Consider the following 19630-nt stretch of genomic DNA (forward strand, 5'->3'; position numbering starts at 1 on the left):
CTTTTCCAAGAGTCAATAGGAAACAGTGCCTAACGGAAATGGTGAGTCAATCCACGTTATTGTTGGCTAGCTGAAGGCATTTCAGCAAATTTCCTACACAGCCATTGCTGCTGCAGAGAAGCTGGAAAACAAAATTGCTGGGGCACGGTTTCTACTGCATCCACGTCACACCAGCTCTCTGACGCAACACCGAGCAACCCAAAAGGTTTCATCTGTTTTGCCAAGTTCAGCTTTTTCATATCAAGAGATGCCCGATGGCACAGTATTATGTTGTCATTGGTCCAGGCCTATCACAAAGCAAGACAATTTCTCCCTTCAGAAGAATTTGAGAGCTAAAGGCATCCTAGTGATAGGGTGATCAACTCACAGCACACAATTTTAATGCTGGGTCTTTAATAGTTGGTACATTTTTGGAGAATTTTATGTTCTTTTATGCTTTTACCATATTTTACCTTCAGTAAGTTCTCTGGAGAAGTAGCACAGAAATTTTCCCAATAAGTAAGTGAAAACAAATGAATTAAAAATGAATGGAAAACAATCACCACCACCCTCTTGGAAATTCTCCTGCAGAACCCCAATGAATTGAACAGTACCTTCCAAGGGTACAACAAGTCAAGTTGCCCTTTGTTATTCTCCTTGGGAGAATGGCATGACAATCAGGGAGGCAGTCATGGGCTATTCCCTCAGCCAAACACTGCTCATGCCTGTCAGGCAGAACTACTAACACCACCCAACTTTTCTGGAAAGCTGCTGCAGTGATTAGTTCACTATCACAGGTAAAAGTCTCCGAGTGCAGAAGAAAAAAGCAGAGCAATTCACTTATGGTATTTAGCTCTTTAGCTGAGTGGCTAAGAAAACAATGGTAAACCAGGATGTTTACAGAATGGCGCAGTGGTTAGAGTTCAGACTAGGATCTAGGTTCAAATCCCCACTCTGCCATGGAAGCTTGCTGGGTGATCCTGAACTAGTAACTCTTTTAGCCTACCTCACAGGATCATTGTTTTGAGGATAAAATGGAGGAGAAGAGAACAATATTGCAGGTACTTATGGATCCCCACTGGAGAGAAAACAAGTATAAATATCTATCTATCAAATAAATACTGCTTTTGCTTTGAGCCCATTAAGAGGATCTTTGGCAAACCTGCTTCTCTCTCTCACTCATTCTGAGCTCCCAAACCATTCACAATGCATAGCCTATACTAATGATCTATTTTGCAAGGTTTCTGAAAGGATTACAAAAAGGTGATTATGCAAAATAGTTTGAACACTTAATAGTGCCAAACTAACACAAGAATCTGCAAATCTACCTGTGCTTTGTCTGCTTTCTCCTCCCGTGTCAATTGGCTAGCAGATGGTAGATGGAAACAGAGCTGGGTAATTCCGGCCGTGAAAGCCTTCGACAATACATAGAGCAGGGTAAAATAAAAGGCTATATTTGAGGATCCTTCAATCTTTCGCCCAAGTTTCCCAAAGCCCTTCTCTCTAGAAACTGCACAGGGAATAACAGTACCCTTCCTCTGCTTCCAGAAGGCATCAGTGCCTTTGCAGCATCAGCAACTATGATACCAATCTTGGCACAAGGCTAGGGGCATACCTTGCAACCAACACTTTTTAACATTAAGACAGGGAACCGTAAGCTAAAGGAAAGAAAGGGGTGGAAAGCTGGGGCTGCTCTGCCCGTTCTCTCAGCTCTATTTTCATCTTGAAGGCCAGGTTTCCAAACACGTCTCCCTGGGGCATTCCTCAGTTGAAACCACACTGGAAAAGCAAATGAAATTGCAGTCCTCCAGGAACTACATAGCAGACACCCATGACCAGCTTGTGTTGACAGCAGACGCTCTTGAACACGGCTGGAGAAACAGATAGGGCCCGCTCCAAAGTAAATAAGTCTGGCTTATTCCATTAACCCTTCGGAAAGAGCTTGTTTGCTCTGAGGTAAACAACAGCCCAGACAGAGCAAGTTAATTGGCAAGGGCTTGAAACAAGCTGCTGCTTGCCATTTGCCCAGGGACTAGTCCCAGGTGGGGGGCGGGGGGACAGCAAGCCCTTCCAAAATCCACTGAGGAAGAAAGAGAAGCAAGCTTTTAGGAGTTCTTTTGATGCGTCTTCATCAGCAACAACAAAATGACAGCAGTAATGGCAATATTTTTGCCTTTCTACAGCACAATTCAAACATTCAAAGAATCTGCCATATATTCTAGGTTTAATTTTTACAATCAGGTAGGCCATATTATTTTCCTGTCTATGATGCAGTCAATTAGGCTGAGGGTGAAAAAAAACCGTGGTTCATCTAACGGGCAAACAACTGAGATGCTGACGTTCTGTGACTGGAACTCCGAGACTGTATTTGACCCTACTTAAAAGCATCCACAAGGAGTTTGATATGGTTTGGCAAAGGGGTTCTGAGGAACGAGCATTAATCCATTCCAGACCATTTTCTGATTTTTTTTAAAAAAGAACTCCTCGCAGGACTTTCAAGCCCTGATACAGAAATAAGCAGCCCTATATGTGGAGCTGTCTTTTTCTGTTACCAGGGCTTAAAACAGCACAAGTAGGCCATTTGTGATAGCAGAAGCCATGGGGATGAGGGAGAATTAATATCTTTTCCCTGGCCCCCCAATCCATTTCCCTCTCAGCTACTTTTCTGGCTTTCCAACCAAAGATCTGTGTGGCGTTTCCCATCTCCCGTGGTGTCAGCCTGTGCGTGACCCAGCAAGGCAAGTCCAGGCGCTGGGGCCGAGCCCAGACAATCTGCAAAATCATTAATAGTTTAGCCCTAAGATTACTTCATGATTGTGTGGCTGAGACATAACTTGACCAAACAACATTGCTATGTCTACCTCATGGCTAATAGAAGAAACCAACATAGAGAAGAAAGCATATCTACCCAACATGTTGCCTGATATATATATACAAACAAAACAGTTTTATTTTCACACTGCTTTTTAAAAGCCAAAAACTTCCAATGGTTTTGTGCGCAGATAGACTCCTGAAAACAAAGCATTTCCACAGGTCTTGGAGCCAGTGTATTCACTGTTTTGCTTACAACGTTTTCAAGAGTTACTTCACGGATGCTGAGAAAACACAGACCTCAGCTGCATAAAGGGACCGGAGGGTTTATACACCAACTTCAATTTCAGCAGAAAGTAGCTAGTTCCATTTATTATGGGGGAACGGAAGTAGCTACTTTCTGATGAAGTGGAGGAAGTATAATGACGTGCAAACAGCCGCTTCGCTTGTAAAGCTGAGGAGGGCTGGCTGGGCCACAAATTCCACACAAAATGATGGCTTCATGGTCAAAAGCACTTAGCACATGAGACTGAGCAGAAAAGGATATTGAAACTCAGAATGCACACCCCATCAAACATCTGTTTCCAGACTGATGACTGTTTCATGTAATGCTTCTTATATAAAGCAGTGGTGCGACCGCACTTGGAGTACTGTGCCCAGTTCTGGTCGCCACATCTCAAAAAGGATATTGAGAAGATAGAAAAAGGGCAGAGAAGGGCAACAAGGATGATTGAGGGACTGGAGCACCTTCCCTATGAGGAGAGGCTGCAGCGTTTGGGACTCTTTAGTTTGGAGAGGAGACGTCTGAGGGGGGATATGATTGAAGTCTACAAAATTATGCATGGGGTAGAAAATGTTGACAGAGAGAAATTTTTCTCTCTTTCTCACAATACTAGAACCAGGGGGCATTCATTGAAAATGCTGGGGGGAAGAATTAGGACTAATAAAAGGAAACACTTCTTCACACAACGTGTGATTGGTGTTTGGAATATGCTGCCACATGAGGTGGTGATGGCCACTAACCTGGATAGCTTTAAAAAGGGCTTGGACAGATTTATATAGGAAAAGCCAATCTATGGCTACCAATCTTGATCCTCCTTGATCTCAGATTGCAAATGCCTTAGCAGACCCGGTGCTCAGGAGCAGCAGCAGCAGCAGGCCACTGCTTTCACATCCTGCACGTGAGCTCCCAAAGGCACCTGGTGGGCCACTGCGAGTAGCAGAGTGCTGGACTAGATGGACTCTGGTCTGATCCAGCTGGCTTGTTCTTATGTTCTTATGTTCCCATGCCTGCTAGAAAATGCCACCAAGCCTGGCATACTTCCTGACCAACTGAAGAACTCAACTCACCTTCGGCAGCTTTGCCCTCCTGGTAGACGGGCCTCAGGAGCTGAAAGACACAAAGCAAGAAAGGCACCACCTCAGCTCTCCGGTTCTCCAGACGTGCTGGTCTGTGACCTTAATAAACAATTCATTGATTCAATTCTCCACATTAATTCAATATTGGAAGCAGAATTTAGCAACTAAATTTAGCAAATCATTTCCTAATTGAGGGACAGCCTCTTGAACAAAATGTGGCCACCCTAAAAAAAATTGCTCCAGGAAGCCTGGGGACAGTCAGTATGCCTGGCGCTACCTCGGTAAATGTGCAAAGAACAAGGAGGTCCAACTGATGGGAGTGACAGAGGCTCATTCTGGAGAAATAGCTCACCTAGTGGTAAAGTTCCCAGGCCATAGCTGAAGGATTCCGAGCCTGAACACTTTCCCATATCAAAGAAATCACTTTCCACAGAAATTTAGCATGTCAGGAACATAGCTAAGTCAAAACCCTGACACCTAATTTTCTATATGCAGGACATTTTATTTGGGAGCGAGTATTCCATCCTGTGAACCCTCATCTGCAGTTAGAGGTGGTTCACTCCAAGGACACTTCTATGATGTGCTGAAGCTCGTCTTTTCAACCTGGGCAAGGGAAAAGAGCCATGCCAACATTGAGAACTGGCTCTGCTCCAGACCACTTGGTGTGCCTTTTCAGAGAGGTGTCATGAAGCCCTTAGAAATACGTGAACAGGAAGGTCAGCCAGGGCTGAAAAGGCCCTTGGGCTACTGGAAGAGCAATGGGTGAGCATTGCAATGGGCCTGAGTATTGCCTGGAGGGCAGGGCTGGATTCTATTCTGGGGTGCCCATACCTGGCTTCCTGGATTGAGGGGTGCCAGAATGATGTAGTTCTTGTCCCCACCAGTAGAAGGGGGCCGGGAAAGTGGGGGCATAGTTCGCTGGGTGGCTTTTCCAAGCTCTGTGTAGCGCTCCCAGCCGTTCAGCACCAGCCCCTCGTTCCCATCATATACGACGTGGCAGCTCTGGCGATGCTCAGGGAGACGCGGCCGCAGCAAGCTGTTCTTCTCCCGTTTGTTGGGTGGGGACTGCAAGTCATATGTTGATTTGCAAGAGGAGCGGCGGATGACGGCTTCTAGGCCAGGTTTAACTTGAGGGACAATGCGCCAGACCAGCAATATGATCTCCCGGGAACAGTTCCTGCAAACAAAGGTATGAGAGGGTGTGGGTCAGTACAGAAGAGAGCCTTGAGGGGTGCCAGAACCCCATCCAAAAACACACCAAGCTCTATGAGATGGCAACAAGCGAAGTTCAGTCACAACCACATGATTTCAGAGCCCACTGCCTCGTTATTGTCAGAGCCCAGTCCTGACCTGCAACTCTCTCAGCCCCATGCTCTCAAAGGTTCCCCTGCCTCCCTGTTTTAGACAGCCAGCCACAGAGAACAGCTCAAGTGACAGCTGTTCATCATAACAGCTAATTAGAGGATATTATAAGCTTATACACCAGGAAAATTAAATGGAACTTCCATGTGCGGAGGAGATAAACTTAAGTACCAGATGCTAGAGTCAAACAAGTAAGGAATTACCGTATATACTCGTATATAAGTCGAATTTTTCAGCACATTTTTTGTGCTGAAAAAGCCCCCCTCGACTTATACACGAGTGCGGTGTATTTAAAAATAAATCTCATGGTTTTACTTTGTCGGCCTCCAGGGGGTGCAGTTTTTAGGTTAGCGGCACCAAAATTTCAGGGTATCCAGGTGACACATGATACCAGCCAGGTTTGGTGAAGGTTGGTTCAGGGGGTCCAAAATTATGGACCCCCAAAAGGGGTGCCCCATCCCCCATTGTTTCCAATGGGAGCTAATAGTAGATGGGGCTACATTTTGAGGGTCCATAACTTTGGACCCCATGAACCAAACTTCACTAAACCTGGGTGGTATCATCAGGATAATCTCTTGCTGATGTCAGCTAGGTTTGGTGATGTTTGGTTCAGGGGATCCAAAGTTATGGATCCCCAAAGTGGGCACTCCCATCTTCCATTGTTTCCAATGGAAGCTAATAGTAGATGGGGCTACCCTTTTGAGGGTCCATAACTTTGGACCCCCTGAACCAAACTTCACCAAACCTGGCTGGTATCATCAGGAAGGTCTCCTAAAGATACTCTGAAATGTTGGTACTGCTAACATAAACATTCCTCCCCTGACAAGCACCCTCAAATTTTCCCCAGATTCTCCCCTTAAATCACCCCCCCCCTTTCTGAGTGGATTTAAAGGGAGAATCAGGGCTTACAGAACTAGTTTACTGTTTTTCTTTGAAATAAATATTCAAAAACATTTAACTTACTGATGCCTCAATTAATGTAATGTTATTGGTATCTATTTTTATTTTTGAAATTTACCAGTAGCTACTGCATTTTCCACCCTCGACTTATACGCGAGAATAAGTTTTCCCAGTTTTTTGTGGTGCAATTAGGTGCTTCGACTTATATGTGGGTCGACTAATACACGAGTATATACGGTAAAATGAAACTTTGTTCAGAGGCAGTCTCTCTTAGTTCCAGGTGTAAGGACTAATAACTGAGAATGGCCATTGCCTGCACGCCCCAATAGGACTGTACTAAAATTGAATGGTTCAGGAAGGCTTCTTATAAAAGAGACAGGGTCCACAATCTATGTCATTATGTACGGTATGTATTATCTTGCTCATGACTGCATTATTTTTTGCTTTTGCAATTCCATTTTCAGCATTGTTTGACATATCCTGACTGATTGTTTTTACATTGTTTCTAATGTTTGCAATCCTAGTCCTATTGCATTGCTTATTATCCTGAAACATTGTCTCGTGATATTTGACTGTATTATTTTATTTATTTATTTATTTATTTATTTATTTATTTATTTATTTATTATTCTACTTTCATACCGCCCTCCCCCGAAGGGCTTCAGTAATCTGTCTTGAATGTCAGCAAGAAAGAGGAGCTATAAATAAAGCCAATAAAATCATGGGGTCCCAGAAACTCTTGGATGGCCACTGGTGGGAAGAGACAAGATCCTGTAAGGCAGTTCCTAAGACTCATACAGGAGCCTTGCATTCCCATCCCTCTCTCCCTATCCCCAATACACTCAGAGCTGAGCTGCACTACAGCCCCACCACCCACAACTCATGTGCCACAGGTCACCTGATCTCGTGTGCCAGCTCCACACATTTCCAGTGCTCAACCGGTTGCTCATTGAGTTGAAGGACAGTGTCTAGTTGTTGCAAGCCGGCCTTCTCTGCAGGGCCACCTGAAAGGGAGTGTGTGTTAGAGATTACCTACACAAAGAGCTTTTCTGAAAGTTTATCCACATACAATTTTGTAGATATTTATTTATTTATATAAATGGCCCAGCCTTTCCCCAACAAAGTGGGGAGGACGACAATAACAAGTTCCTGCCATGTTTTTACACGTGCCTGTTCAGGGGTTTGAGCCACTTACCTCAATTGTGGCTGCTCAAACTCATCCTGTCAGGGCTCAGTGGCACCCAAACACACCTGCCCCACCCAAGGCTTGGCTACTTGACTTCTGGTAGCAGGTCTGGCCTGTCTCACACAGGGCAAGGTCTGCTTCTTGCTTAGGTCTGGTGTGGGGCAGGAATGGGGGGGGGGGGTTTCTGGCAAGAGGTAGCAGTTATTCTGGCATTCCATCCTGAATTTCTGCCTAGGAAACCAGAATCACTAAAACTGCCCCCCCCCCTTCCCGAGAGGCTAAGACTCTCTATCAAAGATTTTCTATAATGTATGCTAAAATATCATTACAAGTGTATCGTCGAAGGCTTTCACGGCCGGATTCAACTGGTTGTGGTGGGTTTTCCGGGCTGTGTGGCCGTGGCCTGGTGGATCTTGTTCCTAACGTTTCGCCTGCATCTGTGGCTGGCATCTTCAGAGGTGTATCACAGAGGGACACAGTGTGCAACAGACTTCCCTCTGGGATACATCTCTGAAGATGCCAGCCACAGATGCAGGCGAAACGTTAGGAACAAGATCCACTAGACCACGGCCACACAGCCCGGAAAACCCACCACAACCAGTATAACTACCAGGTTTTTCAAGGGGAAAGCCAGGATAGTTGTAGCAGAGATAATGCCCTTAAAAACACTCTAAGTAGGAAGCATGTGGCAGGTGTCAATAGAAGATAAAAATAGGATATTAAAAAAAAAAGACTACCACTCCAAACCAAACCAATCACCCCACCACTCGGACCCTCTGCCCCTGGTCTCACCAGAATCCACAGCCTGCACCCGGACAGGTGAGTCACAGCAGATGGTGAACCCAAAACCATTCTTTCCTCGTGGGATCGTAATCTGAAAGCAAGCAACAAAATTACACACAAATAACAAAATTGCACATAATTACATCAGGGGCTTGAGATGACTGTGGAACAGGCCAGAGAGGGCCCACGTAAGCTCAGATCTTAGTACTGTAGCCAGTCGTGCTAGGGACCATTTTGATCTGTTTCTGTGGTCCAACTTCAGGAACTTTCCATTTGCCTAATGTAGAAAGTAAGTAGAAAGGTTAGAGCTCATATGCGGAAGACCATGTAGGCTACATCCATTGCCACAGAGATGACACCGTGCTACCTAAGCCACATCCAGGACCACAGAGTGGATGCTAACACCACAGCAGCTATTATTGTCATATCCTCCCGCCAACTCAAGGGACTTTCCAGAAGTCACAACTTATAAGATCACTTGGTGTTTTCGGCCTTTAAAAGGATTTAGTACCCAGTGAAAATTTTCCAATTCCATCAACTGGCATAACAGGATGCCGTCTCCAAAGCTGGCCACTCACCCAGCTAAGTTTCATAGCTCAAAGTTGGCTTCTTTCAGACCTCAAGAACAAATCATGGCTCACGGGATCATGAAAAAGACTCAGGAAGGTTCCCCTCTCCCTTCATTAGACAGAAAAAGACCTGATAATCCAAAGGAACAGGGGAAATGCTGTCTGACAGGCAGCCTCCCACAAGGACTCTCCCTGAAGTGACCCACAGGACATCACAATTCACGGGGCCAAGATGCTCCGAATCACGTCTTGCCAAGTCCTGGTGATATCCAGGAATATCCGCCAAGCTTCCTGTTTGAGTAACAAAGGGGAAAGATCTTCCCTTCTGATTTCTGGGAAAAGGCCGCCAGAAGGAAGATCCCTATTGAGGCCTCCTGTGTGAGCCACCCAAGTCTGGTCACAAGAGACTGTAGCTCAAACAGATTTCTTTGACGCCTCTTTCTACCGTGGGCTGTAACAAAAAATAGTAAAGACAATGCCAGGAGACACAGCCCAAGCAGTCCTGAAGACTAGGAGACATGGAAGATAGCCCACGATGGCTTGCAGGAGTCACACTCGGGGTAAAGACAGAGGGCAGGGGAGGGAAATGGCGCACGGGGCAGCACCTACTCCAGGCGCCCACACACACACCCTCCGCCCCCACCCCCCTGCTCCCCACAGCACCTTCCTGTGCCCCACTTACTTTAGCTGCTGGGAGCATGCTGTGGGCCACCCTTCAGCCCCGCCCCACCAGGCTGCTCCTTCAGCCATTGGAGTCTCCGCCGGCTGAAGGAGCAGCCCAGTGGGGCGGGGTCGAGGGGTGCCCCGCAGTGGCCCAGTCAGGCTGCTCCTTCAACCGGTGGAGACTCCATCAACTGAAGGAGCAGCCTGGCAGAGCCAAGGGGAGGGGAGGGGTGTGGGTGGTGATTCTCCCCCCCCCCCACGTGACTAGCTGGCGTGCGCCCAGGGACATGTGCCCCACATGTCCCCATGAGTGCTCCGCCTCTAGGTAAAGAAAAAACAAACTTGCAGGGTTTTTTCAGTTTCACTTCATTTTCAATCACATACATACTCATTCACCTGCTAACATTTTTAAGTCAACATTTTTATGTCAACATTTTCACAACAGAAGTAAGAGAAAAACAGAAAGAGCTGGAAGTTTTAGTCAAAGGAATACTAGAGAAATGGCAGGCAGCTCTTCCTCCAGACAAGTCAGAGAAGCCTGAGATACACAGTCAAAAGGGTTGGGAGTTGCACAGAGCTGGCCACATTGAATCTAAGCTATAGGGCATGACAACGCACCTGCTTTCCTTCCTTCTCTCTCCTGGACAACTAGAGAAGCTGGGGTGCACCATGGGAAAGATCTTTGGATGGAATTAGACAAATTACTGGAGTGAGAACTTGTAAAGACCTATGGCCATATACAATAAAACTGACTGACAAATTAATAGGGGATAAGTTTAACAATGCCCTCACCACTATAGCCACATCACAGCCTGACATTGTCAGATCTTAAGAAGCTAAGCAAGTATTTGGATGGGAAGGAAGACCATTGTGAGATGGAGGCAGGCAATGGAAAACCATATCTGAACATCTCTTTCCTTGAAAACCCTATGGGGTTGCAATAAGTCAGCTGTGATTTAAAGGCACAAACATTAAAAAGGTTTAACAATGGCTGTTAGTCATGGTACCTAGCAATGGAACTTCCACGTTTATAAGAAGTATATCTTCAATTACCAGCCTCAAGATCAAACAAAACTATCTTGTCTTACTTAAGAGGACATGCCAGGAGACACAGCCCAAGCAGCCCTTGGCTTTGGTTCTGAACCTGGACTGCAGTTCTTATGAGACAAAAAGAAATGAATACGACAAAGCCACATGAAGTCACAACAAAACAAGAGCAACATGCAAAGGATAGTGCGGACAATTCCATGTGAATTCACATCTCAACTCAGCTATGATCTCCCCAGGTGACTTTAAGCAAGCTATTCTCTGAATATGGGGACAATCATAGACTACCTAGCAGGAATGATCTGACACTACAGAGATAATGTTAATTTCCAAAAGCAATATGTACACACTAAATATTAGAGTATTAATGCTGTCCTATCTCTCACACAGGCCTTTTACCACCAAACCCACACTGCAGCTTCAAATGTGGCAGGGGAGGCTTCAATCTAAACAGACAGGCTTCAAACTGGCTGGAAAACAGGTCACCCCAAGTGCCTCTGAAAGCCTATCTGCACCCTACATAGTTTCTTCATAGCCCTGCCAACCAGAGAATAGGCAGAGTACATAGCACTTTGCCCCCAAAGGAGAGCCCCACAACACATTCCTTCCTAGTTGCCATAGTTGGTCTCATACACCCACCCTGCAGCCCCAGAGAGTCACATGGCCTTTACCCCTCACATACACGCACACCTGCTTTGAGGATTCAGATGCACCAACCTGCTGGTAGCGCTGTTCAGAGCACACTCTGCACAGTCCATTGAACCGACTCATATCCAAAGCCTCGAGGCTCGTGTCCGGCCCATTAAAATCAAAGCATCCCCCTTCCTTGCCGGCAAGCCAGAGCGGGAGAGACCCCTTGTCTCCTTGCCGCCAGGCAGGTGAAAATAAGCCTTCGCCGTCCTGGCATGGCTGCCCATGGGAACCCGGCGGCTCTGCAGAAGAATGGCAGGAAGCCACCCCTAACCTCCCAGACCGCCTCTGCCATGTGTGGCTTTATGATAAGCAAAGAGGCTTCCTGAGAACTCCAAGGGATGAGGAAGAGAGAGAGAGAGAGTTCGGAGTCAAATTCCTGTCAGCTCTCTTGCTGAGGCGGCCTTTGTTCCCTGCCACATTGCTGCCCGTTCTCACAAACACTTGGAGGATGTTGAAGCAGCCTTTTGCTAGTGCTGCCACTTCATGACCAAAAGGGGGGGGTCCTCGCATTCGTATTCAGGGGGAAGGACTGCAAGCAGCCGAGGCAATAATGCTGTTCCACAGAAAACTCCCTTTCACAAGCCCTTTTTGCTAACAGAGACCCCCAAAGCAGTCAGGTCTCTCGACAGAGCTGGGGATTTGCAAATTCTCATCTTCAAACTCAGCAAAAGCCCTCTGGATCAAGTGCAAGGGATATCTGACAATGTGCCTTCACAGAACGTGGCCTTCTCTTTGCCAGCACAGTGACCGCTTGGACAGCAGAAGAGACCTGAGCATCCCCTGCAAAAATGGCAGGGGGAGAGTCACAGCGGCGGAGATGCCTCCTCTCGTCCTTTCATTTCAAAGGCGAGAAGCTGCCTTTAGGAGGTGCACAACAGGCAGAAAAGAACCCCCATGCTAAACCCTCCTTAGCACAGAGCATCAGGGATGGGGAGAACGCTTCCCCTTTGGATTTCTGCCTGATCTGCAAGCTGCTGAAAGACACAAGCATTCCTCTGCCATTCAAAAAACATAAGCAGCAGCAACTGCAGGGAAAGAGATTCTACAAAATGCTATTGGTTTAGAATTTAGAGCAGGGGCATAGAGGGGAAAGAAAAGGGTCTATTTTTCCTGCCTTTTCCAAACTGTAGACCAAACTGGATGTTTGGCAGCAGATGTGAGTCTAGGACTCTTGTCACTGACAAAGCAACAAGAAGAAATGCTCTGCATAGAAAAGCAGTAGAGAGAGGAAGGAAATGTCCCGTATACCACCACCCCGGCTACTTTTCATCCCAACACAGCACACAGATGTCTGCTAGAGAGGCAGAGGAAGAATTAAGTGGCTCCAACTGCCCACCAATTCTTCCCTACAACTTGCACCCTTTCCTTGCAGTTTTGCAGATATGTAGTGGCAATTTGGGTTTCCTCTGAACATATTTAGTTGCTGTCCACCAGCAATTTTAACCTTGGGATCTCTGTTTAGATCTGATCTGATAGCTCAGATCTGATGTAAAAGATCCCAGGTTCAACCAATATCTCCAGTTAAATGATCACAGACAGGAGGGGACAGGAAAGATCTGTTTCTACCTGCAACCTCGGAGAGCTCCTGCCAGTCAGAGTTGATGAATATTTGCTGGCTGTGTAACGGTCTGACTCAGTACGAGAAAGATCGACATGATGTCTGTTGTCCATTGTTGCAAGAATTCTAAATCTTAGAAACTGGACCACTGGCATGTTAGATTCCAACACAAGTGACCCACAAGTGACCCTAACAGTTGCAAGTTTTATTTGTTTGTTTGTTTGTTTGTTTGTTTTATTTAATATACCACCCATCCCCGAAGGGCTCTGCGCAGTGTACAACATAAAAACCGTATATAAAATCATCATAATCAAACTTCCATAAATATAATAAAAACAGCAGTTGTGTACTAAGATGGCATCCCACCTAAACCTAATCCTCCTAGAAGGAGGAGGGAGAGGTAGTGGGTCCTGATGGTATTAGGACCTATAGGTCTCAATAATGGGTCCCGATGATATTGGGGACCCATGAACTGGGGGGCGGGGCACAACTCAGCGGCTGGTTTCTCCAAAAGCCCGGTGGAACAACTCAGTCTTACAGGCCCTGTGGAAATCACCAAGGTCCCGCAGGGCCCGGACAGCTGGAGGGAGAGTGTTCCACCAGGCAGGGGCCAGAGCCGTAAAGGCCCTGGCCCGAGTGGAGGCCAGCCGCATCATTGAGGGGCCAGGGATCTCCAGTAGGTTGGCCTCTGCCGAACGCAGAGGTCAAGCTGGGACATATGGGGTAATGTGGTCCCGGAGGTACAAAGGTCCCAGTCCGCGAAAGTTTGACACCTAAACTGTAGTTGTGTTGAGCCAGTCTGGCTAAAATGCTCACACCTACCTTGAGCTGTTCCGCATTCTCGTTCTGCTGGCTCCCCAGCAGTGGGGCTGGCTGGGTCAACATCAGCTCTGCAAAGCAGTAAGGAGGGGTGTATCAGTCACCCCCAGTGCCAAAACATCCCACTTCCCAGGCCAGCAGAACTTGAAACTTCGTATTACCAAAGAAGCACAAGGGATGCCCAAGAACTGGTCCATTTATGGAGGAGTCTGCATGCTTCAAAATAGGTGGTGGGGAAAAACCAGTGGCTTCATGCCTTGAATCCCCAGGGGCAGAGGATGCAAATATTCCAAGACTTTGCCTCCCCTGTCAGGTTGGCAAAGCCTTTTTTCATCCCCTTGGGAACCATTTACTGCCCACTGACCCTGAGTCAAGAGGGAAAGCCAACTCAGAACAGTCCAATGGTTCCTCGCTGCACTGGGCATCTGTACAGGCAGCCCTCTGCAGTAGAAGTCCAGGGGGTGGGAGAAAGAGGACATTTCCTCACAGTGACTGGCCAGAGGGACCCACCTCCACTCTGCTTCAACCGTCGGGCTGCCACCTTCAGGTGTTTCGTCCTGCCCAGGTCTTCTCCCAGTAGGTAGTACCAGCCGCTGACCTCCTGGCCACAAAGAAAAGTAAAGAAGAAAGCTGCAGGAGATCTGAAACTTTTCAGGGATTATAAATACTCTTCCAATTTGCAGCCAAAGATTAATATCTCATCTCTGTGTTACTGTCTATAACAGGGGTCCCCCCCCCCCACAGTGGTGGGATTCTGCAGGTTCGCACCACTTTGGCAGAACCAGTTGTTAAAATGGTGCTTGTAAACAACCGGTTGTTAAATTATTTGAATCCCACCACTGCCCCCACCCTTATAGAACATGGTGCAGTGGTGGCAACTGCGACTGAAGCAATATTTCTTTTAAAATCTACACCACCAATAAAATCTACGGTAGTCAATCAGAACCAAAAACTCCACCTGGCCCCCTCACTTCCTAAAAACTCTTGGCAGGTGCTAGGATAGGTGTTGGCAGTGCCATGGCACCCACGTGCTCCATGGGGTGGGGGGCTGGTCTAAAAGCAAAAGGCTGCTCAGTGTGGGTGTAAAATAAGGGACTTGTCCATCACAAGGACCACAGCAGGTCGTGTTGGGGGCGTGGCCTGCCTCGGGATACACATGTTGCTCCTGTCTGTGATTTCACTGAGGAATAACCCACACAATATGGCAGAGGAGGTGGGAAGGTTTACTGCACAGCACTGCTCTCTCACCAAGGGGCAGGGCATTTCTCCTCCTCTCCGCCAGGAATGAAGAGCAACAGTTAACTTATGTGGGAGAAAAGAGAAGGACATTACGTCAACTGGGCATTCAACCTACTTCCCAACCCCGGTGATCGGTCATCATTAGACCACATTAGACCACATATATATATATACCCACGAACACAGAGGTACTGAGAGTCAGGTCTGTTGCAATTTGCAAACTCTCAACCCCTTCATTGGCATCGCCTAGAGTCTCTTTCTTGGCTGAAGTAGCATGGGGTGGGAAACTCCAAGCCTTGGTTCTCCACCTTTAAAATGAGAACGTTGGTGCCCTTCCTTACAGCCTTACTAGGAGGTGACAAAACTGATTTCAAGCCTTTGGCTAATAATGGCTAGGAGTTATTTTTTTAAAGTTACAGGTGTCAAGTTGTCACCAGCAGAGGGCAACAGTAGCCTGCTGACACTCTAGCCTGGATAAGCTTTGCAGTGGTTGCAGATCTTGGGCTAGTCACAGTCCTTCAGAGCATTCTCAGCCCCACCCACCTCACAGGCTTCTTGTTGTGAGGGGGGAAGGGAAAGGAGATTGTAAACCCCTTTGAGTCTCCTACAGGAGAGAAAGGGGGGGGGGGTATAAATCCAAAGTGCTCTAAATCTCTATCCCCGTTCTTTGCAGAAACAGGCCTTTTCCATTATTCCTCTGCAATAAATCAGGCCAGAGATTTCTTTTCAAAAAAATGAAAGCTGGGAGTTCAGAAAAACTGGAGCAGCAATGGTGTAGTGGTTTAGAGCAGGTACATTCTAATCTGGAGGAGCCGGGTTTGATTCCCCGCTCAGCCGCATGAGCTGTGGAGGCTTATCTGGGGAATTCAGATTAGCCTGTGCACTCCCACACACGCCAGCTGGGTGACCTTGGGCTAGTCACAGCTTTTTGGAGCTCTCTCAGCCCCACCCACCTCACAGGGTGTTTGTTGTGAGGGGGGAAGGGCAAGGAGATTGTAAGCCCCTTTGAGTCTCCTCAGGAGAGAAAGGGGGGATATAAATCCAAACTCTTCTTCTTCTTCTAGTTCAGGGGTCTGCAACCTGCGGCTCTCCAGATGTTCACAGACTATGATTCCCATCAGCCCCTGCCACCATGGCCGTGGTGGGGCTGATGGGAATTGTAGTCCATGAACACCTGGAGAGCCACAGGTTGCAGACCCCTGTTCTAGTTATAATACTATGATATGCCAATCACCGATTTAAAACAAAACAAAATGCCCCCCAATAGTGGACAGGGGAAGGATGGCCACTAAGAGAACTGGGGCACAGGAAATGCAAAGAAGTGTGCTGAGGAGAAATCCAATTGCTGCTGCATTGTATCAATAGCGGCAAAACCACACAAGCCCATTCCCATGTGAAAAAAAACAACAAAGTCAGCAAAAACCTGCACCACGGCTCTTGTGGTTGGACCACTTCAGACCTGCAGATGGGGGAGCAGAGAGTGTGTTTTAATGCTGCCCCATCAGAATTACCCCATTCACATGGAAATCTAGTATCTCAGGGAGAAAGAAACGCTTGAATCCTTCTCTCTGACTGCTAGTTTTCGACACTGGATGGAGCAAGGATGCTGAATTCTGTGCCACCCGCCTTGCTCTGTGTTTCCAGTGGACAATTGCCTGTTATTTCGACACAAGCCGCCTCTGCTGGTTAGCTAAGCTCAAACACCACCCCCTCCCCACTCCCAGCCACGCTCAGCTTGAGAAGCAAGTGCCCTCCCCCTCCTCCTCACATTCCTTTTGCTGTCCTTTGCTCCGGGCAAATGTCTCACTGTCACTCCCAATCTTTTCTCTCTGCCGTGAAGCCACTAAAAGACAGAGTTTCATTCTCTCCAGGACAAGCACGGCAGCTGTGTCCCCACTCCCCTCAACACAGGGAGCCATCCATACCTTGTCTGGGCTCAGCAGGGTCTTCACGCCAAAGCTCATGCACCCGATAAGTTCACTTTGCCTGAAGAGGAATTAGTAATAAAGCTAAGCATCTCTTCCACTGAGGGTTCTGTTCCTTCCATCCCCAGTATAGTTCACACTGGCTGGAGAGTCAGGGCATCTATTTGAGACCATGATTAAGGATGCTTCTGAACAGGGACGGGAGAGGGTCCTAAGCTCACTGTTTAAGCACTGTGCTATACCAATCTGTTCACTGGGCTAGGTTCCATGACAGGCGGAAGTCTGCCATATCTGACATATCTGAGATGAAGACACTTGGAAATCCAAACTGGGGCAAGGAGCCCCTTAAATTGAAGCCATCTGGTCATTCCACAGCTAGCAGACATGCCGCAGCTGGTGAGGAAACCATGACACCTGTTCTGGTTTTATCTGCTTAAAATTGGTAGGAACGCCCTCCCCCCTCCGCACTCAGAATAATCCCCTGGAGGTGATTTGCAACACCTCCATGACATCGTAAATACATCATTTTAAAGCATAAATAAAAACAATTTAAAGCCTCCAGAGAATGAATAAGAAGAAAGGAATGCTGACTAAACAATATTAGACGTCAAAAAGCCATTACGCTGGCAGAAGGAAAATAAAATCCACTGAAAACCTGGGGGAAGAGAAAAGACTTTGGCTAGCCCTTTAAACTTGGTAAGCCTGGCACCAGCTGAGGGGAATGAATTCCACATGCAAGGAGTCACCAGTGAGAAGGTCCCATTCCAAGCACCTTACTATGTATCAAGTACCTCCTTACCACTGAGAGTGAACAGAGCAGGGCATCCCCTGTAGCTCTCATCTGACAGGGAAGGTCCTAGGAGAACAAGTGGTTCCCTTTTGAGGGATGAGGTGCTGGCGAACCAGGGTATCAGGGAAATATGTCTCAGTAATGCTGTTAGTCCAGCACCATGGACAGTTCCTTGGTGCTGTTGTGTTTGGGGCAGAAATACTGGTTCCGTGAAGGTGAGGCCTTTCAGGAAGGCGGAAAGGTGGGGTGGTACCAGAAACGGACGATCTTCATTCTACTGGTCTTGTCCAGATGGCTTCTTGGATTTACATGCTACAACATGTTCAGACCTGGTCCACAAATCCTGGCCCACATATCCTGGTCAGCAGCAGCTCAAGTGGCCAAGTTGAGACCTCCAACCCTGCGGAGAGCATCATTTCTGTACCAGCTCAGATCTATTCTAGTCTTGGCCTTACCTGGAATGCCTTGGTTGGTTCCAAGTGGTGATCAGCAGACGCTTTCTCTCATCTTCCTCTTGCAAAGGGCTAGAGTGTGAAGTGGAAAGGGTGCAACCATGAGCCCCTACAATAAGCCTTGCAGCATAGCTAGAGCTACAGACAAACAAGTTCCCTCTCTCGCTGATGGCATCTGGTACGGATGTGAAACGGTACCAGTCCCTCGTTTACCCAGAGATTACCAAGCAGAATATATCATCTGTTAACTTTTCCCGGTCCAATACAGCCACACACACACACCCTTAAAAAACCAGCCCCAGAGGCAGGTACTCTGAAGCTAAGAAGGATAGTAACAATCCAAAAGATATGGATATAGAGAAATACAGTTCAAGCAGCAATGAACCCCACTCCCTTCAACACAGGGAGCCACCCATACCTTGTCTGGGCTCAGCAGGGTCTTCACGCCAAAGACCGTAGAAAGAACAGACATCAGCTCAATACCAGCGCTTCCCCAGATTCAAGATTTCAAAACTACCCAAACCATCTGTCCTCCGTCTCCTCCAAGGGCATGCTACATGCTTCCAGAAATCCTTTTACCTGGCTTGGTTCCACCCTGCATCAACGGCCGCTCCAAGTCTGAAAAAAGATGCTCCCTTCCACCCTACTTCACAGAGAAGCTACCAAAATTAAGAAAGACCAAGGCTGGGAAGGACAGGAACCTAGTCCTCCTGCTGGGTGAGTGCGGACAGACAGCTCTGTGCAAAGATTTGAGGCATTTGGGCTGTGAGAAACAGCAGAACAGTATCTGTCATACCTCATTTCAATGCAGCCGTTAACCATGCATGAGGCATGTTGTTAGACATAATGGCACACGAGAGAGAGAGAGAGAGAGAGAGAGAGAGAGAGAGAGAGAGAGAGAGAGAGAGAGAGAGAGAGAGAGGCATGTGGAAATCTCTTTGGCTGGGATCCTTGGCTAACTCCTTTCACAGCCTGGGCCCAATCTGAATGACGGAACTGAGGGTGAGCAGAAGCTGGTCCCACCCCATCGCCCCGTACTCACAAGAGAAAGTGCTCATGGAAGACTGGGTTTTTATTGTCCGGAACGGTCTTGGTCTTTTGCCTGCACCTCCGATCCGTGTCTGGTACGATAGACATCTTCATTTGAAAAGACAGAGAAACAGCTTCTTAATCCCCCATGCGTGGTCCAGTCACAGACTTTCTACCAATCCATCTCCTCGAGCAGAAAACCAGCAAGGGGGGGGGGGGGGGATCAAGCAAATTTCAAGCGAAATGGAATTTTAAGGATTTCAAGTGAAACGCAACTGAAACGGAACTTTATCCATTCCCATTCTGCACAGGAATCTGCAGGGTGTTATGGGGGGATATCCACATTAGCCCCACGCCCCATTCTAGAAGCTGCTAGATTCCCCAAACTGGAAGGGGACAAAGATAGAATCCCAAAATCAGCGCAAGTGACTGAAACAGATTAACTAAAAATAGACCATAAGCCAAA

At 47.3% G+C, this 19630-nt stretch overlaps 1 protein-coding gene across 6 annotated transcripts in view; it reads right to left on the bottom strand.

The window, feature by feature from the left end:
* RGS3 (regulator of G protein signaling 3) overlaps window positions 1-19630 on the bottom strand; it is an 89914-nt gene that overhangs the window by 48426 nt on the left and 21858 nt on the right. For 4 of the 6 annotated variants that reach the window (XM_048512198.1, XM_048512197.1, XM_048512200.1 and 1 more), the window contains 9 exons: window positions 19178-19272; window positions 18139-18207; window positions 16894-16954; window positions 14240-14330; window positions 13733-13800; window positions 8390-8471; window positions 7310-7415; window positions 4981-5326; window positions 4141-4180 (listed from right to left, as the gene is read on the bottom strand). In XM_048512198.1, coding sequence (XP_048368155.1) covers window positions 4141-4180; window positions 4981-5326; window positions 7310-7415; window positions 8390-8471; window positions 13733-13800; window positions 14240-14330; window positions 16894-16954; window positions 18139-18207; window positions 19178-19272 — 958 coding nt within the window. Of the gene's footprint in view, window positions 1-4140; window positions 4181-4980; window positions 5327-7309; window positions 7416-8389; window positions 8472-11376; window positions 11791-13732; window positions 13801-14239; window positions 14331-16893; window positions 16955-18138; window positions 18208-19177; window positions 19273-19630 lie in introns of those variants that run through there. The other 2 variants (XM_048512201.1, XM_048512202.1) reach the window with 2 other exon arrangements.

The sequence above is a fragment of the Sphaerodactylus townsendi genome, linkage group LG12 (assembly GCF_021028975.2).
Source record: "Sphaerodactylus townsendi isolate TG3544 linkage group LG12, MPM_Stown_v2.3, whole genome shotgun sequence".
Lineage (NCBI taxonomy): Eukaryota > Metazoa > Chordata > Lepidosauria > Squamata > Sphaerodactylidae > Sphaerodactylus > Sphaerodactylus townsendi.